At 40.3% G+C, this 25,402-nt stretch overlaps 1 protein-coding gene and 1 long non-coding RNA gene across 36 annotated transcripts in view; one reads left to right on the top strand and one right to left on the bottom strand.

Moving 5' to 3' along the window:
* The window catches only part of LRIG2 (leucine rich repeats and immunoglobulin like domains 2), a 153,660-nt gene that overhangs the window by 92,370 nt on the left and 35,888 nt on the right, over positions 1-25,402 (top strand). For 2 of the 35 annotated variants that reach the window (XM_038562314.1, XM_038562313.1), the window contains exon 1: positions 4-461. The exons of 30 other annotated variants lie outside the window; for them this stretch is intronic. In XM_038562314.1, coding sequence (XP_038418242.1) covers positions 211-461 — 251 coding nt within the window. In that variant the 5' untranslated portion in view covers positions 4-210. Of the gene's footprint in view, positions 1-3; positions 462-1,325; positions 1,731-3,847; positions 4,028-25,402 lie in introns of those variants that run through there. 3 more of the 35 variants (XM_038562328.1, XM_038562327.1, XM_038562323.1) reach the window with 3 other exon arrangements.
* On the bottom strand, positions 1,248-25,142 carry LOC111090736. Its single transcript, XR_005372791.1, has 4 exons — positions 25,068-25,142; positions 20,692-20,760; positions 3,927-4,024; positions 1,248-1,411 (listed from the first exon to the last, which is right to left on the bottom strand). It is a non-coding gene; the product is annotated as an uncharacterized LOC111090736 (long non-coding RNA).

Here is a 25,402-nt window from a genome sequence, read left to right as displayed (position 1 = left end):
GGGGCGGGGCGGAGGAGCGTCGTCCGCAAGGCCTGTGCCGTGTGTCCCCGGCCGCCGCCCCCGCTGCTGTGCGTATCCGCCCCTCTCCCCCCTTCGGAGGCTGCAGGCGACCGCCTAGCCCGGGGTGGCCGCGCAGCCGCCGGACGTCGCGGCCGGGCTGTCTCTTCTCGTTGGCAGCTCTTCGCGGCTGGGTCCAGGTCGGGGGGGAAGATGGCGCCGGCGCCCCAAGGCGTCCGGGAGGAGCCGCTGCTGGGTGGTGGGTCCGGACCGCTTTCCCGGCTCCTCGCCCTCGCCCTCGCCCTCGCCCAGGCTGTCCTCGTCTTGCTGCCGGCCGCCCGGGCAGGCCTGTGCCCCGCGCCCTGCTCGTGCCGCATCCCGCTGCTGGACTGCAGTCGCAGGAAGCTTCCAGCGCCGAGCTGGACGGCGCTGTCGAGCCCGCTGCCGCCTGACGCTGCCGGCTTGTGAGTAGACGGGACGGGCGGGGGGTCCCAAGGAGAGGGGGCTCCCCCTCCACGGGCTCCACGGGCACCGGAGGGAGACACGCTCGGGCGGAGGTCGCGGTCGGGAGCTTGCGTTCTGAAGGGAAAAGCCCTTGCAGTGTCGGGAGCTTTCTTCGTGGTGGCGTGGGAGCCTCAAAAACCTGCAGTCGGGGTTCTGGGGACCAGGGTGGAAACCGGGGTTAAGATTGTGGGGGCCGAGGGGCTGGGATGGGGATGTTGTTAAGGGCGCTCCGGATGGCCCGAGAGCCGCGCCTGCTTTGGGCTGCATCACCCAGTGTGTAACTCAGCCTGAACGCCCCGCAGGGACGTGACTTTTATCGTCACGTTCGCCAGTGACCGAAGAATGGTCCTTTTGTCTCTTGGTTCCGATTTTGGCACGTCTGGCGATGTAGTTTTGATCCTTCAGCTGCAGGGGTTGCCACAGCCTGTGTTAGGGGGATCCAGTACCCACCTGAGAAAATATCTTTAGAAGCAGCGTGTTGTTTTGTTTTGTTTTGTTGTTTTGAAATCTAATTCAGAATTCACTGTCAAGAAGGGAGGGAATATTCTTTCCCAGATCCTGCGATGCTTTAATTGTCTTCAGTGCATTTGCTTGTGGCAAAGAAGCTAAAAAAAAAAAAATCAGTTCTCTTTGTTTATGTGTGACAAGCAAGCAAGCGCAGCGATTGGAGGAGTTAGTTCTTCTTCTTCTTTTTTTTTTATATATATATATTTTTAATTTTTATTTATTTATTTATGATAGTCACAGAGAGAGAGAGAGAGAGAGAGAGAGGCAGAGACACAGGCAGAGGGAGAAGCAGGCTCCATGCACCGGAGTTAGTTCTTCTGGAGACTCCTCTGCTGGGTGCTCATCTTGACAGGCCTGTGTTAGACAGTGGCACCTGGGGAGCTCATTAGTCTGAGTCAGCCTGCTGGCATTAGAGCAACAGTAGGTGTTAAATGCTTCAATTATGGGGTTTCTTAACCACTAACATACAGTTATTTCTATGCTGCTAACTGAGCAACGAATTTATTCATTAATAGACTTCCGATAGAGCCGTCTCTGAAAAGAGTGTCGCAAAAAAGAAGAGTGCGAAGTACCCCTAAAATGTGAGGGGCTGTTTGGATTTTCCTTGCAAGTAAAATGCAAATAGAAGTTCTCTCTGCTGCAGAGGTTAAAGCATTTAAACCTTTACAGGTTAAGATAGATGGGAAAGAAAGCTACTTCAGAATTTCTTTGAGAGGATTAAGGTAACTTAAATGACCAAATGTTGTAGTAGCCTAGTGGATATATAATAAAACGAGATGTTTTCTATTGTTTTATGGTAGTGACGCCTGTAGCTGATTCTGGTTCTGTTGATCCAGATTTAATTTAAAACCTGATTTAAAAAAAAAAAAGAAAAAAAAAAAACCCAAAAAACAACCTGGTGTCATTGAGCAGCATAGTCTGAATTGAGCCTAGCACGGCATCTTTGTAATACAGCAAGTGCCTTTTTCTAAGAAATTCTTGGAATAGCTACTTGATTATGATAGAATAAATCTGGTGCAGGTTTAAAACACAACACAACTTTATCTGTAATTGAAATAAATGTGGCTTACTTTTAAGATCCTTTAAGATCCTCTATTGGTAGGTAAACAGTAATTATGAATAGTTTTATGTAAGATACAATTATTTTGTGTCTGAGTTTGATTTTTGTTGAATCTAGACAGATTTCCTAAAGCCAAATGACATCCCAAATTCTAAATGTCCTGTAATGAAATTGACATTTTCAGTTGAAGTGAACTGCCTTGGAGAGCAATTCTGTTGTAGAAATGTAATTGGATGGAAATCTTACATTAGCAGAACTCTTAGAATATTAAAACGTCATGCTTTTTTAAACTGAGAAATGTAACATTCTCCAGTAATTGCCTTCAGCTGTATAACCACTAGGTACACATGGCTTTTTAAATGTGATTTTGAATGTTTGTAGATGTAATGCTGCAAATACATCAGTTATTCAAATTCAAATGCTGAAACTTGTGGCCATCATCAAAAAGATTATAGATGAAATCCATTAATTTTGGTTTTTGAAATATATGTGTATCTGTGCCTGGTTCCTGGTACAGAGCTCCTGAAACCTTTGTAATTTCCTAAATGATAAGAGCACTAGAAGTGTCTTGTGTTCTAACATTCGGTCTTTGGCCAATTCCTGACACAGAGTTTCTAAGTCCTTGATACTTCCTTGGTGATGGGAGTGTCTTTTGACCTAATGAGGTGACTCTTGGCTTCTGAATAGCTTCTGGATGGGAGCCCATCACCAGAAAGACCAAGCCATGATTAGAAGTTTGGAACTTTCAGCCCTATACCTATTCTCCTGGAAGGGGAGAGTGGCTAGAGATTGGGTTAATAATTGATCATGCCTATATGATTGACTTCCATAAAATCCCAAAGGTGTGGACTTGAAAGAGCTTCTGGGGTGGTGAACATATCTACATGGTGAGGGTGACATACCTCAACTTTGCTGGGATAGAAGCTCCTGCGCCAGACCCTTCTAGATCTCACCTTATGTATTTCTTCTCCTGGCTGGTTATCTGTGTTTTACCGTATGCTTTATTAGATAATAAACCAGTAACTGTAAGTAAGTATTTTTCTGAGTTCTGCGAGCTATTTTAGCAAGTGATTGAATCCAGTGAGGGGGTCATGGGAATGTCCAATTTGTAACCAAGTCATACAGAAGTTGTAGGTAGTGGGGACCCACTACTTGAGATTGGTGTCTGAAGCGAGGTGGGGGACAGGCAGTCTTACAAGAAAGATCTTATGTCACGAGGTCTGCGGTAACTCCAGTTAGTGTCAGAATTGAATTGAATTGCGACTGGTGCTGGAGAATTGGTTGGTGTGGGAGGAAAAAAACCCACATGTCTGGTGTCAGAAGTATTATGTGTGGAGTAAAAGGAAGAAATAGGTGACAAAAACTCTTTCCTTGGTCAGGCTTTTGTCAGATTTCTGAACCTTTCCTGGGCCATATGTACACATCCTTGTAAAATGCAGTTTTAGCAGGAACCCCTCCCCTTATCTGATTGATATCTGATTGAGTTCTTCCTTCTACACGCTCCTGAAGGTGATGTCTGATTCCCTTGCCTGTTTTCAGCAAGAATCTTTTAGGCTGTTTAGTTGGAGCCCCCTGAACCCTGATGTTTCCTCTTAATATATTATTTTCCATTCATTGACCCCACCCTTCTCTTTAGCTATAAAGTCCCTCTTGCCCATGCAGTATCCAGAGTTGAGCCCAATCTCTTTCCTCCACTACAAAAGTTTACAACCTCAACCCCCCACCCCCAAAGTCTTCCTTACCATGCTTTAACAAGTATCATTTTTCTCCTTTTAACAGTTATGGTTGCCTCAACTTGGATAGGATCAGATTCATCATTGGACCCCCAGACCTCTCACCCAGGACCCTAAGTGCATACCTTTGAAGACTTTATATCTTCACTCCTGACTGATTGATCGGGGATCCATTGGTGAGTCCGACTCCTGAACCATTGCTCCGGACAAATGTCCGTGGAAGCTGGTAAGGACAGATTTTGATTCTTAAGAGTCTGAGTATACCTTAGAAGATGAAATAGAGTCCCAAATAAACACAGGTTGGGTTGGAGTCCCATGTTTGTAAGAAGCTCAGAGTGCCAGGCACAGCTGCTTGTAAGAAACTGGGTTAGAATTCTAGGTTTCTTTGTTTGAAAGCTACCTACCAGTCTGGAAATATCTTCTTCCTGGTTTTTTTTTTTTTTCCTGAGTAGGGATTATTTCCTGGAACTCTTCCCCTTCTCTCCCCCCCCATTGACTCCTTGTCCTGGAAGTCTCTCTTTCTGGCTGTCTATAACACCTCTTAGTTTTCTGTGTTAGGTCCTGCTTTTTCATGGGAACTTCTCCTTTGACTCGAATATCCTTCTTGAACCCCTGCTAACTATGTTTTCTGCCAACTCTGTTTACCTCCATTTGTGTTGGCATGCTTTTCCTGAGAACAATAAAGAACTTCATTGTCTTCTTTGGGAAATTTGAGATCTCCCCAAATCTCCTTGAAGAGCTCTCCCTTCCCATTGCTGCTCTTCCTCCTTCTTCCTCTTACCGCCTCACCTCAGTCTTCCCTCCAGTTCTGTTGAATCTTTCTTACATCCCCCATCAAATTCCCTCCTCCTCTCTACCTCTGCCAGATCTTTTTCCACCACAGTCTTTATGGTCACTTGAATTTTGGCCCCTTGCCCTCTACTGGGGACTGTCAGGGGACTTAGGGATGCCCCCCAAAGCAACTACTTGACCTGAAAAGGAAAAAAGCTAATTGGAAATAGACTGGTTGTTTTGGTCAGTTGGATGAGCTTTGGAGACATCCAGACAGTTGCTAGATGTCTCCTTGGTCACTCATTTGAAATTTGGTCCACAACCTTCATAAGATGACATGTCAGGGCAAGAGAATGTCTTGAAGGTGGTCTTTACACACAATTGGTAAATAACATTAACTTGGCCCTGCATTTCCTAGAAACAATTTGTATAAAATAGGAAGTGGGGAAAGACAACTGATTATTTTGTATAAGCCAGTGAATTATATTACTGTATTTTACAACTCATGCCTAAAATTTTAGAATGGAAACCGTAGCTCTTTGTGTTTGTGTGTGTATGTGTGTGTATGTATGTATGTTGTACATGTAGTGATATTTTTCTACCTCTGGATGATATTGCCAAATTAATTTATAAAATCCATTAAAGGAGCTTTATTCAAGCTGCCTTAGAGGTGAATGAGCACTTACATAAATTAAGTATTCCTGAAACTCTCAGAAATAGAGAAACTAATCCAGTATTTTGTTTTTTTAAAGATTTTATTTATTTGAGAGAGAGTGTGTGCATGCATGAGCGGGCGGGGGGGGGGGGGTTGGGAGGGTGGGGGGAGGGGCAGAGAGAAGGAGAAGCAGAATGCTTCTGTTAATTACTAATTAGTAATTAGCTTATATTACTAATCTACAGAATGCTAACATATGACAGGCCACAATTGTCTATTTCATAGTTTTCTCTGTAAAAGAAAGTTTATCAATGGGCTAAAAATCATAATCAGTATATGTAGATAGAACTATTAGAAACCATAAAAATAATATGAAACAACTTTGTATGCAAAGTATGCAAGACATGAAGGCATATGTTTTTGTTCAGGGAAAAAAGTAATTTTATTCTGAGGTCGACTGATTGGTTGTTCCAGAATGAGAAAGAAGAAAAAATATAGGACAAAAACTGAATGGATATTAAAAAAATGATTATAGATGTGCAGAACAGGAATTTTATGTGTGGTCAAGTTTCTAAGGTTAAATAGATTTATTTATAAGTTAAAATTGAACTTTAATATCAAGTGTATACTGATGCAAAACTAGAATGTCAAAGTTTTCTTGGATTATTTGTTTTCATTAAAAAACTGTAAAAAGATTTTCCTTTACCTTTTATGTAATTTGCCTAGGAAACGAAGATTTTGTGTCTAATTAAAATAATTTCCTGAGCTGCTTATGTTCATCAGGTCTTTGATTATTTTTTTAAAAGATTTATTTATTTTAGAGAGAACATTTGCATGTGCAGTGTGCAGGGGGTGGGGAGTGCAGAGGGAGAGGATAAGGGGAGAAAAAGCAGACTCCCTGCTGAGCATGGAGTCTTACTATGGGCCCAGTCTCATGATGCTGAGATCATGACTTGAGCTGAAATCTTGAGTTGGACACTTACCTGACTGAGCCATACAGGTGCCCCAAGTCTTCGATTACTTTAAAAAATTGAGTCTTTTCAATACTATAAAAGCTAAGATTTTTTTTTCCAACTCTGTAACTCTGTATTTGCCTCTGATCTCTTTTGTCACTTTATAAAAATGAATATGTACTGCTTTGCAGTACCTGTCAAATGGCTTTTTTTTTTTTTTTTAAGATTTTATTTATTAGAGAGAGAGTGAGCATGAGCAGGTGGAGGGGCAGAGGGAGAGGGAGAAGCAGATACCCCACTGAGTGCTGAGCCCATTACAGGGCTCCATCCCAGGACCCTGAGATCAAGACCTGAGCTGGAATCAGATGCTTAATGGACTGAACCATGCAGGTGCCCCATACCTAGTCAGGTATTTAAACCATTTGACATTTTTGACAACTTCCCAAAATCAAAATCTCAGTAGAATTTTTTTTTTTTTTTTTTTTTTTTTAAGTAGGCTTCATGCCCACTGTGGAGCCCAACACAGGGCTTGAACTCAAGACCCTGAGATCAAGACCTGAGCTGAGATCAAGAGTTGGACATTTAACTGACTGAGCCATCAAAGCACCCCTAAATGGAATTTTTTGACCTCAAACTAACTTTGAAATATTCCAGAGGGTATCTGAAAAAACTTGAAAGGATTTCTTGTTCACCCTGCAAGAGAGATTTAAACTAATGAGGTTTATTTGTTATGTTTAGATTACATGAGAAACATTGTCAAATAAGAAATGACAAACCTTCTTAGGTTATTTTTGTATGGATATATGTTACTAATGGTATTCCAGAGATGTTTGAAATTCATAGTTGTTGTCCAATTTAGGATGTTAAAATATTATATGATACAGAAATAACTTACTTACTTTATCAAATAAACTCTAATCAGAATTTTAACCATGACTATAAGTCTTTTTCATTCACAGACAAGTTGTTTTATTTTCATTCTTCTCTGAGACTACTTATAATCAGCTATAGGCAAGAATACTCCATATTGGTATCAACTGAATAGTTTTAAGACCATGCATTGGACTAAGAATTTCCAGAACTAGTGAAGAAGCTGATGGATTCATAAAACTGCTAACACAAGATCAGCAGAATAACAATTAATTACATGGGACTGAATGAAGACTGATAAAGATGGTTATATTTTTTTATGACTCTTTGCTTGAAGCAGTGCTGGTTCTTTAATGTTTTTCAGATTTAAAGAACTCTTTTTTTCTCAAGCAGTCTGTAGTTTACAATCCGATTATACCTTCGTCAACAAATATGAAACAATTACTTTTTCTCCCTGTCTGATTCCTCCAGAATTTGGAAACTCTTAGTGCATGGTCTTATTTTCATGATACTAAAGTTATTTGTGTAAGTTGAACAAGAATGTGTTCTTGTAACAGGACACAGTTGGAAACATTGGTTTTATTACTAAGACTTTGACTGGAATGTTATATTTGAGAGTGACATACATAGAATCTGGTTTAAGGGACTAAGGTTGCCCTCTTGGAGCTGGTGCTCTTGGAAAAACTGACCTACTCTCTGCCTTACAGGGTTCCCAGTGTTATAGGTGAGTAAGAAAGGTTACTTTCTGGCAGGCCCAAAAATCTCAGGCTATCTTGGGGACCTCAAGGAAAGAGAAGTTCACTCAGATCTATAGGTATGGGAAGATGAAGTCTGGTGGCTAGTTCCTACATTGGCTTCCTAACCTCAAGATACTTTTAAAAGTTGAATCTGACATTTCTTTTGAAAAGTTACCCAAAAACAAACTCAGAAAGAGTCTGTATGGGCAGTCACCTTTCTTGATGCACTTATGTAAATAATCAGGACAGATCTAATGAGATCAGGATTCTCTTTTAAAAAAAAGAATTAAAAGGTTGACTGTTAGGAGAATTTTTTTTGTTTCAGTACAAAACTGTAGTGCACCCTTGTGGGTTCTGTCTTGCACACTTTGCCGGTCTACCAAATCCTCAACTCTGGTTTCCTTCAGTGTCTGGCTATAATTTTCCAAACTAATGTTTCTAGTTTTTCCTCCCACCCTACTAACTTGGCATCACCAAAAACTAAAACTGCCTTTTTCCTGAAACCCTGCAAGCTGAAGCTGGATGACCAGGAAAATTAATCAGATGGCCACTGCTACCCTTCATCATTTAAAGATGCTTTGAGCTCAAGTCTGAAAATTTCAGCTGGTTGCCCTCTGGACTCAGAAACTAGGTTTCTAATCTAACTATTAATTTTTGTTTTTCTTGTATTTTCATAGAAGCTCCCCTCATTAAATGCCTGACTACTCACATCAAATGGATATCCTCTTATACCAAGTCCCAACAGAAGCTTCACCTGGTCCTTAATGGACAAAAGGCTACTAAACAAGAGAATAGACTTACATTGTTCAGAGGAAAGAAGAATGCCTCTTTCCTTGAGCAAGAATAAAGACTGACAAAGATTCTTTGCTTGACTAAATTTCAGAATTCTGAACTTTCATCTAGGCTCATCTGTATACATACTTGTAAAATGCAGTTTTAGCAAGAACCCTGCTAAGTCAAGTGTAGCAAGAAGCCCTCACCATCAATATCCAATCACACCCTTGATATCTGGTCGGTTTTTTCATCTTTTAACATCCTCCAGGTGATGTCCAGTCACCCTGACCTGTCTTCAGAATCCCTGTAGATCTATTTAGCCAGAACCCACTTATCCCTGTTTTTTCCTCTTAGTGATTTTCCATCCACTGATTTTGGCTGACCACCATTCTCCTTGGCTATAAACTCCCACTTGCCCATGCACTATTTGAAGCCCAGTCTCCCCCTCACTGCAGAATGTCACCACATTGATCCCTGTACCTGAAGAGAAAACCTGTGCCACCTTGAATAAAATCTTCCTCACGAGGTTTTAACAAGTGTCATTGAATATTTTTTTCCTTTTAAAACAGGGAGTTCTTCCTAGACATTTGGTGTCACAGAGGTGAGATTTATTAGAATGGCCTGGCTCATGGAAATGTGATTTGGGAAGAGAAAGGGTGAAAGGATGGGAATGTGGAGCCATTGATTCCTGGATGGGCCTGTGTTCACCTATGGTATTGAGCAGCAGCTGTGCTGCTCTCAGTTACTAAAGATAAAAGTTACAAATGGAATTTAGAGATGGATCCAATTCCTAGCACTTTGGTTCACTGGATGTGTAAGGAAATGGAAACTAATAAGGAAAGGTGAAGTGTTAAGTCCTTTGGCTGTTGTTAACTGTGATACCTGAAATGAAATTAAAATAGAGTTCTGGGTCAGACATAGATGCTAGACCGAGATCCGATTTCAGCAAATCTGAGTTTTGGCTACTAGACTCAAAGCTGACCCCCTCAAGGGAAAAACTGCGAAGACAACAGAAAGTTGCCTCTTAAACCTCTGGTCATCGAGAAGACCATTGGTGTAGGGGGAGGGCAAAACCAAGAAACTATTGAAACCAGGAAATACTATTTGAAGGAATTGTTTTCATTTTATTGATCAGTAACATTAGTTTCCTGAAGAACCTTTATTAATTGTAAGAGTAATTAAGTTAGGAGTAGTATCTAGTTTTAAATGCTGCAGTGTGGGAGACCATGTTTGGGTTGGTGCAGGATCCACCAGCACATTATGGAGCAATCACAGATAGCTGTATGTGATCCAGACACAAAGCAAGTTACTCCTTAGAGAACAGCCAGCCTGGTGGACTGGATAAAAGTCACTCTAAGTAAGGTCTGTTTACCCTGATAACGGGTACTGCCCACCTGGCCCTATAAATGCCAAGTGGAACACCTCCAGTGAAGCAGATGGTATGCTTCATATATAAGCCATATGAGATTTTCTGTATGAAATTGGGATATTTATCTGCTGACTATGCCTGTTACTCAGTTGATAGTAAATGTTGTGGTTAGGGGGAGCTCTTTTACATGAACACCCCATATAAGCTTACCTGCTGCAAAACCTATGGATGGTTGGGAAGCCTTATGTATTTGCTGTGTCAGCTTCTCCTTCCAGGTTTTATAGCTGTTAATAAGAATATTAGGTAAAGGGCAGCCCAGGTGGCTCAGCTGTTTAGTGCTACCTTCAATCCAGGGCGTGATCCTGGAGACCTAGGATCGAGTCCCATTTCGGGCTCCTTGCATGGAGCCTGCTTTTCTCTCTGCCTGTGTCTCAGCCTCTCTGTCTCTCTCTCTCTGTGTCTCTTGTGAATAAATAAATAAAATCTTTAAAAAAAAAAAGAACATTAGGTAAAGTAAGCAAGAGAACAAGGACAGGCAAAGGAGAGAATCAAGGGACTGGCTTTATGAGCAAGGTAGAAAATTTTAAATAGTTTTTAAGAAATAAGGTGAATAAAGCAAATATCATTTGGTGTAAAACAAAGGAAAAAGAAAGGAAAGAATCATGGGATTCAGCCCAGCAGAATGGAAAACTTTAGATGGTTATTAAAAAATGGGATGAATAAAATAGACATTGATGGAGTTCAAGATTTTAGTACAACACTACCTAAGGTTGGGCAGGCCAAAGGGACCTTTTCCTGCCCCCACCCCAACATAAAGGACCCCAAACAAGTATATTCTATTTACCTCAGTTTGGAGAAACTTAAAAGTCTGAAGGCAAGGATTGCAATAAGTAATGTGACTAGTAATTGCTTGGAGCATTGGTTAGATAGATTAAATGAGATAAAAATTGACAAAGTGCCAGGGTCCCTTGGCTTAACCCCGGGAGCAAGACCCAAAGCCTTTTACACAAGAGAAGGTAAAATGGTCAGGAGGTGAAGAAGAAAAGTTCCCAGGGTTCCTTGATATGAGAACCTCTTGCACTGTGGTACCAAATCCCCAAACCCATTGATAAAACCCTGATGTAGTTGAGAGAACATAAACATAAAAGTGTTGATAGGATTTTAAAAGTTGGAATGTTTAAACAGGTTTTATGTAAAGAAGTTGCATCTCCTTTACCTGAATGTTTTATGGGAATGTTTTTGGCTTGGGGAACTCTTTGTCCTAGTATTGTAAAACCAAAACCTTTTAATAATGTCTTAGTGGAGGCTATAGTTAGGAATGTAAAGTGAAAGTTTGTGAGAGAATTGGTGTGTTTGAACAGGTTTTTGACAGACATTGTATCTGGGGAGTGTCTCCTTTACCTATTATTGTAAAACAGAAATCATGTAAGTCCACCCTTCAATATTAATTGGATACACTGAAGGGGAACCGGTAAGATTGCCCACGCCCAGACAGTGCAGAATAGAAGTTGAAGTGCTGGTATGGACAAATTCTCTGTGTAATAGTGTACTAGAGTGTACCATAGACTGGGGTTTATGGCAAAAGCCTGTAAGTGCCTCCCAGCAATGACTTACTGGACTTTGGACTAGAAAGTTCCCACTTGAAGGGCAATTAAGGGCTTGCTATTGAATAGTAATTGAAACAGTCACTGTGACTATAAGTCATAAAAATAATCTTAAAACCGAAATACTCATAACCTCTTGCATATCAGATAAACGCTTGAGTAGTTAGGGCAGTGCCCAGAAGAGTTCTGTAATAAAATGGAAAGGCAAGGAGGGAGATACTCAAGAGCAGGGAGCCTCTTTCCACCTAAGACTGACTTTGGAACTGTGTGAGGAGCTGCTGGATCCTATTGTCACTTGGGCAGCAACCTGTAAGTAGCTCATAACTGACCAACAAAGAGCTCCTTGGTTTGTGATGGCATTTCCAAGGTGAACTTCCTGTTTGGAAGGCCACCACTCTGATTGAAGAAGGTAAAGACAAATTAACTCGGTGGGCTGAATTGCATACTGGTTTTCTAGCAGTAATGGAAGAATTGAACAGCCCCTGTGTTTGGCTTTTCATGATTCACAGGCAGTGGCCACTGGCTTGGCCATATGGCTAGGCAGAAGAACAGTGGAAACCTGGCCTATTAAAGGGATGCCCACATAGGGCACAGCCCTGTGGAAATCACTGCAGGAATTTGAAGTGTGCATAGTAGGTATGTTGATGCTCATCAGAAGAACCCTTTTTCAGGTTTATAAGACAATTAGAATCAACAAATATCCCTGTGTGCTTGCTTGAGGTGGCCACCTGGGTCTATGACATAAGTGGATATGGGCCATGCAGCAATGCAAAGATGACTGAATCTAGGCATAATCCTCTTGTACCTTCTGAAGCACAAAATGCTGGTAAGAATTTTTCTATCTGCAAGCAAAATGCAGATTGTTGATGGCTAAGTGGCAGATTGTCTGTTGGGAAGGCCCTGCATACAGCTGGCAAATGAGACTGATGCTGTAATCCCTGGTGAGTTACAGATGGGTCCTGACAGGAAGTAGACACTGACTCTGGACTGGGCTTTGCTTATCTGCCAGTAGATGCAAATGCTTGGAGTACTATGAAAGAGTTGGAACAGAAGATAATTGTTAACAATTTGGATGACCGACCATGGTTTCTTCAGACCGAGGAATATATAGCTCATAAGGTCCAACAAGTGGGCAGAGAGATGCCCTCCTCAAAGTACCAGTTTAATAGAGACTTGAATGGGCAATGAAAACATTGGTTGTGTAAAGTGGGAGGTAAAGACCTGAATGTATGGCCTTACCTATGTTCATGTGTGTGCACTCTCACTTAACATGTGGTGGGACTAAAGGAGTGGCCTCACCAGGGAGAGTCCTCTTTTTCTGGTGAATCTGGGGAAGAGAGGGTGGCAAAGGATGCTAGTTCCTACCAAAGGAGACGTATCCTCATATAGTGACTGTACTTTTTCTTTCTTCATATCACCTCAGTTCTTTTTTCTTTTGTGCTTAATAATACTGGTTATAGGACCAGGGCTGCAAACACAGAGTGCTGAAAACAGGGATGATTCCTTAGCAAGAAACTGTATTTGTAAGCTTAGATTAGAATTCCAAGGGCCTGACGGGGTGGGTTTGCCTCATATGGCAAAATTGAGGTTAAGAGTGAATGCCACTATATCGCTTGGTGGTAAGAATAGCCCAGTGTTCTACATCTGTGTAACCTTTCCCTAACTGAGTGGAGTGGGCTGAAGGAGAGGTACCTGCTAGACTATCAGTGCTGTTTCAGATCTAAATCGGCACAGTACCTGAACCTGATGTCTCTTCTGAAGCAGGAAGAGTTTGAGTATAAATGGAGAGAGGGAGCAATAGTAGCTGAGGGTAAAGGCACGAATAAGTGGGTTGTATAATGAGGGAAACCCAATGTTAACAACTCAAAAGGGGCTCAGAGTAAGAGATGATATATCATCTCTTAGCCTAATTATACCGGATGCCTGGCTAAAACTGTGTTTGTCTATGCCACTCTTGTTTTTGTGACCTCACAAGATTGGAAGCCTGCGAAACTGAGTAGCCTTGCCCAGAAAGCATTTTTAGATTATATGATGATGCACTAGTGCAATTATTAATGACTGTATGGGATTCTAACGTATCAGTATCTTTTTGCTGTAAGGGAGTCTGTGGCCAGAGACCAAGGTGGGCTGTGAAATAATAGAAAAAATATAAATTGGTCTCTGACCTTGGTTGGTGGCACAGAGCTCCTCAGCCTTGAAATTTCCAAGTGATGAGAGCATTGGGGGCATTTTGTGCTCTAATACTTGGTGTTTGACTCTGATTCCTGACATAGCGCCTAAATCCCTTGAAATATCCTGGGTAAATTTCTTCTGATCTTTTGATCAAGAGGCAACTCTTGGTAGGCTCTTTGATAACTTAAGGATGGGGGCTTATCACGGAAAAGACCAAGCTATGATTAGAAGCTTGGAACTTTCAGCCCCAACCCCATTCTCCTTGAAGGGAAGAGTAAATAGTAATTAACATTAATATTAATATTAATTGAGTTAATAATAATTGATCATACCTATGTAATGAATCCTCCATAAAAAACATCCCAAAGGGGCAGCCCGGGGGTGCAGCGGTTTAGCGCCGCCTGCAGCCTGGGATGTGATCCTGGAAACCTGGGATCCAGTCCCACGTCAGGCTTCCTGCACGGAGCCAGCTTCTTCCTCTGCCTGTGTCTCTGCCTCTCTCTCTCTCTCTCTCTGAATAAATAAATCTTTAAAAAAAAAATCCCAAAGAATGGGCTTTAAAGAGCTTCTGAGATGGTGAACATACACATCTATGTGCTGGGAGGGTGATGCACCCTAACTTTACCGGGACAGAAGCTCCTGCATCGGACCTTTCCAGATCTCACCCTATGTATCTCTTCATCTGACTGCTCATCTGTGCTCTTTACCATATCCTTTTATTGTATAATAAACCAGTAAATCTGCCTTCTTGATTTCTGTAAGCTGTTCTAGCAGGTGGTTGAATCCAAAAAGAGGATCATGGGAACCTCTGATCTGTAGTCAAAATGGACAGAAGTTGTGAGTAACATGGGGATCTACTACTTGTATTTATCTTTTATATCTGTGATATTTTCACCATACTTCTTTTTTTTAATTTTAAAAATTTGAAGAGAACACACGAACATGAGTGTTTGGGAGTGGGCAGTGGGGAGGTGGAAGGACAAAGGGAGAGGGAGAAGCAGACTCCCTGTCGAGCAGGGAGCCCAAAACGGGGCTCCGTCCCAGGACCCTGAGATCATGACCTGAGCTGAAGGCAGATATTTAACTGACTGAGCCACCCGGGTACCCCTCACCATACTTTTTACAGAGAAGTGAGATGGGCTGTGGGGCTGAAATGGGGGGTAAGTGTTCTGAGACTGAGCTCTTAATGTGTAGAGTCTGCTCTAGCATCTATTAATGTCAGAATTGAATTGTGGTACATCCCGTTGGTGTTGGAGAATTGGTTAGTATATGGGGGGGGGGTTGTGGATCATACATCTGGTGTCAGGAGTAATGTATGTATGTATAAAAGTAGGAAGACATGGAAGTTTCCCTAGACAGAAACCTATTTATTTATTTTATTTTTTTAAAGATTTTTATTTATTTATTCATGAGAAACACAGAGAAAGAGGCACAGACAGAGACAGAGGCAGAGGGAGAAGCAGGCTCCATGCAGGGAGCCTGATGTGGGACTTGATCCCAGGTCCCCAGGATCACGCCCTGGGCCTACGGGCTTCTAGGCTTCCGTAGGGCAGAAATCAGCGCTAAACCGCTGAGCCACCCAGGATGCCTGACAGAAACCTAGTTAGATTCCATCTTTATGCTTCTCTATATCAAAAACTCTTTCAAATTGTATTCAGTTATTCATAATTTTACTGGATTGCCCATGGGTGCTGAGCTCTGCATCACAGTATTCTGATTTTACACACACACACACACACACACACACACACACACACACACACAGAGGAATTGGAGGCCCAAATGTATCAGTCAACTTCTTGTTTTACCAAGTGACACCATTAGAACCTCTCTCCTTCAGTTATTTGTTGTTACGGTCATTTCATGACAGCACCAAAAAATTAGGAAGTACCTAATTTTGGAAATAAGGACAATTCTGTAGATTAAATATATTTAGCTTTATGCAAAATTTATAATCTTATCCTTACTATTTTCATTTCACTGCGGACTGGTAAAAACTTTATCCTGGATCAGTATTGGGGGAATCACTGCTGTATTAGATTAATTAAATTTCATATGTATTTAGTTACTTCTCGTTTTCTTTCTTTTCTGTTATGGTAACTTTAAGGTTTGTTTGCATTTGTTTAGAATAGTTGTGAACAGATGAGTTCTTTAGCATACAAAGAGGACATTATATTGAAGAACTCTAGCAAATTTGCATGTTACTTGAGCTTCAATCTCTAGCTGCTGCTCTCCTTAAGTAACTTTGGCAAAACGTTTTCACTGTTAACAGGTGGAGTCAGTCCAGAGCTCACTATCAGTGACTTGTGTGGTATCAAGGAAAAATTGCGTAGCTTTGTCAATACTAAATATTTCCTTTCCTTTCTAAAGGGGCAGATGGGGTGCCTGGGTGGCTTGGTTAAGTGTCTGCCTTCAGCTCAGGTCATGATCCCGCAGTCCCCCAGAATCAAGCCCTGGTCAGGCTCCCTGTTGAGTGGGAAATCTGCTTCTCCCTCTCCTTCTGCCCCTCACCCTGCTCGTGTTCTCTCACTCACATAAGAGCTTTCCCTCTCATAAATAAAATCTTTTTTAAAAAGGCAGATAATTTGTAGTATCTTTTTCTATGTTGATAGTGATACTGGTTAAGGATTAAGATATATTTTGGAAAACATTCTTAGGTTTTAGAAAGTGATATGTTAGGGAAGTTGATTTGAGGGCCTTGTATGTAAGTTCACTCCAGATGGATGTATGTTTTTCTGAAAATGAATTTTCAACCTTCCATTGTATGTTGTGAGGAAGACAGAAACATAACTTTGACAAAACTTGATTCTCTTCAGTTGGATAATCTGTTTGGGAGGTGAAAAGAACTTTAATTGCTTTAAACCACAGGATGGTGAATTGAAAATGAGTCCTTTTAAAAATGGTACAGGGACGGCTGGGTGGCTCAGCGGTTAAGCGTCTGCCTTCGGCTCAGGTTGTGATCCTGGGGTCCTGGGATCAAGTCCTACATTGGAGTCCCTGTGGGGGGCCTGCTTCTCCCGCTCTCTGTGTCTCTGCCTCTCTCTGTGTGTCTCTCATGAATAAATAAATAAAATCTTTAAAAAAAGAAATGGTACAGTTGTGATTTCCTTTCTACTAAGGCCTCTCCTTTACCTGATTTATTACTATCAGCCTTTATTTTCTACTTCTTCCATTCATTTTGGTGCATCCGTGTTATTTTCACCATACTTCTTACAGAGAGGTAAGAGTGGCTATGGAACCGAGTGTACAGTGGGTTTACAAACCTGGTTCACTCTCTGATCAAATCTAGGTAGTACTTCCTTCTCTTGGCTTCTAGGCTTCCGTAAGACAGAAATCAGGGGAACTTCTTTGTGCTGTGGATGATATCACCCTATTCTAAGTCGACACTTCAGAGTAAAGAAAAACTGGGAAAATTCCCTATCCCTTTCTTCCTCTACATTCTCCCACCAACTACTGTCTGCCACAAGGTCATCAGCACCAGTCTCATCATGCCCTTGTTTCTTGTTTACACCAGTCTCCACAAGAATCTCAGGACTTTCAGATTCTCTCTCCTCTCCCAGCGACAATCCCAACTCCTTGGCCCTCTTTGTTTTAAGCAGGCATCATTTTCTGACATGCTACATATTTTACTTTTTTTCTTTTCAGTAGATTGTAAATATGAGGGCATGGATTTTTGTCTGTTGCTAGACAAACAGTGATCAGCAGTAGGCACTCAAAAATATTTGTTGAATGAATGTAGTAAATGAATTAAATGTGTGGTTGTGTCTTCTGAGGAAGGAGAGAGACAAGTTCAAAGCAGTCTTTTCTCATTTGCTTCTCTAGTCTTTTTTATATTATATTTTATATTAGATGGTTTCTTTTCAAGGCACCTCATTTTCTGTAGTAAACCTGAATGAATCAGGGTATTAGCTAATTATTTGTATTTTAAGATCATCATTTTACAAAAAAAAAGAATTCTAAACATAAGCACATTAAGTCTCTACTAACTAGCTCCCATCTTACTCTGTCTGAGATGTTTGGTCTGAGTGTACCAAAAACTTTTCCATGCACAAATAACCTTTCATTTATTTTGATCATCTCTGTTTTTATAGGGCTTTGCAGCAGCTATTAAATATTTACTAAATATTAGTGAATAATCAGTTGCACACGGAGTGTCATGGCTTGCAGCTGTGGTTTGAGTTTTTAATAGCCTACACAACTTCATTCAAACCTGTACAGCAGCCAGTTGTCTCTAGAGTCGGGATACTTCAAAAGGCAATTTTATCTTTCACATACCTCATCTTTCCAGATGCTAGGAGAAACACCATTTTTATTCTTCAAAAGAAACAGACCTACTGATAAATTCCTAAAGTACATGGGGGGTGGGGGGAGTGCGGGGAAGGGAATATGCTTACCATCGTGTTTCCAGAGTCCAATATATATTGTCCTTGGCTTGCATACTACTGTTGTAGTGAACTATTCACTTCCAAAAATCCTTTCCAAGTATATATAATATGCTTTTCCTTCATTGCATTAGGATTTAACATATTTCATCTCTATCCTGATCTGTCTAGGGAAGTGGTAAACAGAAGATGTGATCCCACAAAATCTTTTGCAGTCTTCAAGGCATTTTTGTTAGTTCAGAAGATACCCAAACAAGAAAGCCTACAATGAGAGAGCCTTAAGAAATCTGAACTAATATATTATTTGCTATAGATCATTTGGGATTGGTTGTTCAGGCAGGGTAGACCTGAATTATCTTGATTATTTTACATGGGACGCAGCATAAGTTAACAATTTTTTTTTGAAGATTTTATTTATTCATTCATAGAGACACACACACACACACACACACAGAGAGAGAGAGAGAGAGAGGCAGGGACACAGGCAGAGGGAGAGGCAGGCTCCATGCAGGGAGCCCGACAGTGGGACTCAATCCCGGATCTCCAGGATCATGCCCCGGGCTGCAGGTGGCGCCAAACTGCTGTGCCACTGGGGCTGCCCATAAGTTAACAATTTAAACTTCTTTTGGCACTGTGAGAGTGCCTATCTTATCACACTTTACCTGGTACTGATTATTGTTAAAAATTTTGGTTTTGATAATTTGGTAGAAGGAAAGTGTTTTAATTGCTTTTGTTTTGCAGTCTGGTTCTCTTAATTAACTTTACCTCCATTGCTTGCCTTGCCCTGAGTCTCACTTAATTTTAGATGTTAGAACCACTTGGAAAGGAGGGCCATAGTGTGCTCATTGTATCCCTAAAGATTTTTACCTTCAACCTTTACCCTTTACCCAAGATAAGATCTTGCTAGGTGTGGAAACAATAGTTAAGGGATTAGGAAAAACAAGGCTATTATTTGCAAAGTAAGGAAACCTAGGGCCATTAGCTTTGCTATGGACTCTCCTACCCAAACCCCCATTCCACTCCTCCCCAGTGAAATATGTAGCCAAGGATTATCTAAGAACCAACGGGTATGTCTTGCTGCGTTTATCTACAAATTAATCTTAAAAACCTCATTTTGGGTGCCTTTCTGGCTTGGTCAGTAGAGCATGCAGCTCCTGATCTCAGAGTTGTAAGTTTGAGTGCCACATTGGGTGTAGAGATAAAATAAAATCTTGAAAAAAAATAAAAATCTTATTTCAAAAAAATGTATAAGTTATAAAAGGGCATATATATTCATTTTTAAAACAAAACAGAAATGTATTAAATAGAAATAAAAGCACCTCTCTCTTCACCTCTTTTGTCTCACCCTCTTCTGGAACAAACAGAAATTTTTTAAAAATTTAGTTTTTAATGCCTTTTTTGGAAAAGTTTTTTCATTTCAGAGTGAGAGGGCAAGCATGGTGGAGGTGGGGGCAGAAGAAGAGGGAAAGGGAAACCCAACCAGACTCCCCACTGAGTAAGGAGATGGAAGCCGAACTCAATCTCACCACCCTGACACCAGACCCCAACAAACCAACAGACTGTGCCACCCAGGTGCCCTAGGAATTTTTTTTTTTTTTAAAGAGAAAGAGTGTGCCAAGAGAGGGGCAGAGGGAGGAGGAGAGAATCATAAGCAGACTGTGTGTGCTGAGTGTGGAGCCCATGTGGGGCTTGATGGTTCCCATGACGCTGAGATCATGACCTGAGCCAAAATCAAGAGTCCCATGCTCAACCAACTGAGCCACCTAGGCACCCCAGGAATTTATTTTGTAGGAATTACATCTTGATAGTAAATGGAATTTAGTGGCAACTTGGTGCCAGTGAGGCTTTAGTTTAAAGTGATCCTTTAAACTCCAAGAGGGGAGCATACAAACTCAAAAATGTCTGTTTTGTTCGTATATGCTTAGCGTGTTGCCTGGCAAAGGTGTCAAATCTTTGTTGACAGATTTATTGTAGGGCAAGAAAAGGAAAAGGAGAGAATCTTAACAGAGCATCCTCTGGCCATAGGCTTTGGAGTGTTAGATTTCTGGACTGGTGCAGTAGTTCTCAGTGCTGGCTGCATATTAGACTGTCACCTGGAGAGCTTTTACAGAATACCAGTGCTTGGGCTCCACACTCCAGTCATTCTGATTTGATTGGTCTGGGATGAGACCCCAGCATCAGGGTATCAATCTTCCCTGATGATGCTGCAGCAGTGGTGGAGAGCCACCGAACCATAGAACAGTTGTTTATTGAATGTTAATTGAGGAGTTCTGTGCTTTGCTTAATTCTTTGAAAGTCCTTTATGCTTTGGAGGACACATTTTTATAGAGAAAACTGTCCTAATGTTTCATTATATTAAAAATACTTTTCATTTCATGATGCACAACATACACAAAGCACAGATATTCAAAGAATTACTTGTATATTAAGGTGGTCATTTCTTCCCAATGCTAGAAAATACATCTCCCTCATCTTCAGTCCATGACATTTGATATGGTATATTTTGTTTTTTTAAAGGTCCTTCAATACTAATGGAAAATGGGCATTTAGCAGTAGAGAAAACATCATATTAACAGCTTAGCAAAAATATTTTTGAAACATACCTGAATTCTTATGCAGTCTTCTTAAGCAGTATTTTCTTTTCCATGCCAAAGTGACTCAACTTGTTTATTCTGTAATATTCCAATCATCAAGAATGTTAAGATGTTCAGCTGATGCAAATTTTAAAAAAGCAATTTAACTAACTACATACTATGTAAATTATTAATTTCATGTTTGGTACAAAATTTTGCTGTAAGTTTTACCTTGCTGTAAGCCTTTTTTTTAAGGTATGTGTATTCTTTACTTTCTGTTTTCCTCATCCTTCCCTAATTTTTCCCCAAAGAGGAAATTTTGTTATTTGTAAATAAATTTAACTGCAGGAATAACAGAATAACTAGTGGTGATTAACAGTTTTTTTTTTAATTTATTGGAGTTCAATTTGCCAACATATAGCGTATCACCCAGTGCTCATCCCGTCAAGTGCCCCACCTCAGTGCCTGTCACCCAGTCACCCCAACCCCCTGCCCACCTCCCTTCCACTACCCCTTGTTTGTTTCCCAGAGTTAGGAGTCTCTCATGTTCTGTCACCCTCTCTGATATTTTCACTCATTTTCTCTCCTTTTCCCTTTATTCCCTTTCACTGTTTTTTATATTCCCCAAATGAATGAGGCCATATAATGTTTGTCCTTCTCCGATTGACTTATTTCACTCAGCATAATACCCTCCAGTTCCATCCACGTCAAAGCAAATGGTGGGTATTTGTCGTTTCTAATGGCTGAGGAATATTCCATTGTATACATAAACCACATCTTCTTTATCCATTCATCTTTCGATGGACACCGAGGCTCCTTCCACAGTTTGGCTATTGTGGACATTGCTGCTAGAAACATCGGGGTGCAGATGTCCCGGTGTTTCACTGCATCTGTATCTTTGGGGTAAATCCCCAGCAGTGCAATTGCTGGGTCCTAGGGCAGGTCTATTTTTAACTCTTTGAGGAACCTCCACACAGTTTTCCAGAGTGGCCGTACCAGTTCACATTCCCACCAACAGTGCAAGAGGGTTCCCCTTTCTCCACATCCTCTCCAACATTTGTTGTTTCCTGTCTTGTTAATTTTCCCCATTCTCACTGGTGTGAGGTGGTATCTCATTGTGGTTTTGATTTGTATTTCCCTGAGGCAAGTGATGCGGAGCATTTCCTCATGTGCGCGTTGGCCATGTCTATGTCTTCCTCTGTGAAATTTCTGTTCATGTCTTTTGCCCATTTCATGATTGGATTGTTTTTCTTTGCTGTTGAGTTTAATTGATTAGCAGTTTTAAAGTTAAATCATAGTGTGACATTAGAGAAGTGTGGTATAAATACATTTGTATACAATACTTAACTTTAGGTTCCTCTTAACATATTTTTATTTTTTACACATCTGTTTTCAAAATCACTATTATATCTTGCTTTTATAATCAAAATCTTGGCAGGTTGCTACAGGAAAAGCATAACCAACCCTGAGTATAAGTATGCTTATTTGGAGAGATTATTAGATTTTGTGCCAAGTTACAACTAAATGGATATTAAGGAATGATGGATTACATTAATAATGAGAAACCCAACTAATGGCTTGGCTTTGATTAGTACTTCCTTTCTACCAATAATGTAGGTGGTAACTGGTTTTCATATCCATTCATTCCTAAAAATTTTTATAATGACTTAAGTAAAATATAGTCTGATACAAAGATGTGAACCCAGGTGATATGCAGAAGATGCTTACAAATGATGATGGAAAATGCATAGCTTTCTGTATATTTTCATGTATAAGCAACAGCATTTGTTCTGCTGTTGCTGGATTATTATTTTATTTTTTTGCTATGGTTTGTACTGCTTGCTAAAATTTCAACTCTGTTCCCTGGTTTGAAATTTGAAGGCTAGACACTAGGTTCTAAAGTGGAATTTACTGTTCATAAGTCAGTCCAAAAACAGTCAGTTTGCATTTCCCACTATCTTTCTGAGGTATATTGCTGATCAGGAATATAAGAGAACCATCTAGTACCTTTTTTTTTTTCCTTTTGTCCAGTTTGTCTGACTTGGTTAACTTAAAGGCATTATTCTGAAAACATTCTGTAGGAAGAATTTTATACTCTTAGAAAAGTAACGGAATTAAAATCTTTTCCAGTCACATTCTTGGTTGAAGATAGATTTTATATGTGAGTTTATTTTTATTTTTAGACAATGTTTTCCCTTGGTAAACGATTAAAACAGTACAGGAGCATATAAAGTGGAAAAATAATAGTTTTTTTGTTCCACCCAAGGAAAACACTTAACTATTTTTGGGGTTTCCTTCTTGAAGTTCTACACACGTATGTATCTTTTTTCTTTTCTTTGAAATGCATGTGTGCTTGCACACACACAAAGCCATGCTATGTATGTACTATGCGTAAATAAGTGTGTTATTCTTTTTACTGGCTGCAAGATTTCCATTGTTTGGAACTTTGATAAGTTATTTAAGTGATCCTTTTTTTTTTTTTTTTTTTTAAAGATTTTATTTATTTACTCATGAAAGACAGAAAGACACAGGCAGAAGGAGAAGCAGGCTCCACGCAAGGAGCCCAGTGCGGGACTCCATCCAGGGTCTCCAGGATCACGACCTGAGCCACCCAGGCTGCCCTTAAGTGATCCATTTTAATAAACATTTAGGTTTCTTTTTATTTCATGATTTTGCTATTCCAGTAAATTCCTGACCTTTTTTTTTTTGTGAGCAGAAATCCCTATCTTGGTGCCTGGGTGGCTCTGTTGGCTAAGCAGCCAATTCTTAATTTCAACTTCGGTCATGATATCAGGATCATGGGATTGAGCCCTGGGGCAGGCTCTGCGCTCAGTGCAGGGTCTGCTGGAGATTCTCTGTCTCTCTTCCTCTGCTCCTCCCCACCTGCTTGTGCACACACATACACTCTCTCTTAAAGGAATAAAAAGGGCAAATAATGTTGGATAAATAGGTAAAACATTGTCATACCCAAACTGTTGGATATGATACGTTCTTAACTTTTAACTTTTGTGAAGGGCCCTTTTCACTGAAGTATCATTATTATTGAAGTTCATATCATAGTCTTATTAGTACTACAAAATTTCAAAAACGAAAAAAGATTGATAATGACTCAAAAGTATACACATGTGACCAGGCAGCAGAAAACCTCTGTATCTGTGTTGCTGTAGGACTTTTTTTGCATTTAGCTTGCAGACCTTGATTCCTCTCCTCAGAGTATTGTGATTTCTCTGTACATTCTATAAATTATTTACACCCTGATGTACTAAACGACTACATTAATGGCACCTCTGGCTCCACATGATATCAAGAACTTTAATAATTCATTACTTATTACAGTTACATCCCTATAAATTAGCATAAGTGGGAGCTGAGTTTACAACATTGAGATAAGGCCTTCTCTGAGATCTTCACTCTCCAAGCATCATAACCATAAATATTCAGATAATAGTGGGGTTTAAAAATGAAGGATTACTGACTGTTACAAAGCTAGACTCTTTAGGTTTTGTTTATCAAGCATTAGATTACTTCAAGTTTTTAAGTACATTTTGGGGATATTCAAGGTGAAATTTTTTGAAAGACAGTTCTCCGTTTCAGGACTTGGACTTAAAAACTGACAAATCAGCATTACCTTATGCAAACCAAATGGAATTTATTGGCCACTGGGAAGAATAGTGAGAGACTTTAATTTAAAAAAGTATCCAAATTCTTAATTTAAGAGTTTTACATCTGGTACTTGAAGTCTTCCAATTTTAGTCGTCTTCAGCCTTTTTGAAATACTTGAAAGAAATAGGGAAGGCATGATTATTGAAAGTAAAGGTGTGTCTGTACACTCCCATATGCACATGTCATGATTAACTCCAGAGGGAAATTTAGATTAATTCCAGAGGGAGATTTAAGTATAAAAGAATTTACACATTTTTAGGGATGAGGGGGAATGGTTGAATCGATGTTGACTCTGTCTTTAGTTTTCCATTGACTCCACCTGAGTACTGTAAATGTTGCTTTCAAAAAAGACAAAAAGGTTACTAAGGTTAATAACATTTATAACCATATAACTTAGCACAGTGCCTGGCAGGTGGTTCAATAAATGTTTGTTGCATGAATACCTGATGATCAGATCAACCCATTTAATTTTAGATACCTAGTATTTTGATAAATAGCTATACAGATTTATCTTGTAGTAGCCCCCTTTCCCTATAATCACAGGAGATAGGTTCTAAGACTCCCAGTGGATGCCTGAAGCTGTATATAGCACTGAACTGTATGTATACTATGTTTTTTCTTATACATACCTATGATAAAGTTTAATTTATAAATTAGGCATCGTATAAGACATTAACAGTAACAATAATAAGATAGTTATAACAGTATACTGTAATAGTTGAATGTGGTCTCTCTCTAAATACCTTCCGGTACTATACTCCCCCTTCTTCCTGATGATGTGAAATGATAAAATGCCCATGGGATGAGATGAAGTGAAGTGAAGGATGTAGGCATTGTGACATAGCGTTAGGATCATCGCTTCCAGAGCGTGGTTGACTGTGAGCAATTGAAACCATAGGAAGCCAAGCTGTGTTTGAGGCGGAGTGGGGGAACTACTTTGCTTTGCTTTCTATGATGGTACTACTTTGGGAGTATTTTAGTTCACTGTTAGTGTTTTAAAATCCCACCCAATGTGGATTTGTCACAGAAGGGCCACAGAGCCTCATTATGGGGTTCTGACCTCTGAGACATGTATTCT

This window comes from Canis lupus, chromosome 17 (genome assembly GCF_011100685.1).
Source record: "Canis lupus familiaris isolate Mischka breed German Shepherd chromosome 17, alternate assembly UU_Cfam_GSD_1.0, whole genome shotgun sequence".
NCBI classification, from domain to species: domain Eukaryota; kingdom Metazoa; phylum Chordata; class Mammalia; order Carnivora; family Canidae; genus Canis; species Canis lupus.
The sequence above is the reverse complement of the archived record's forward strand: the minus strand, read 5'-3'. Positions and strand labels throughout refer to the sequence as shown.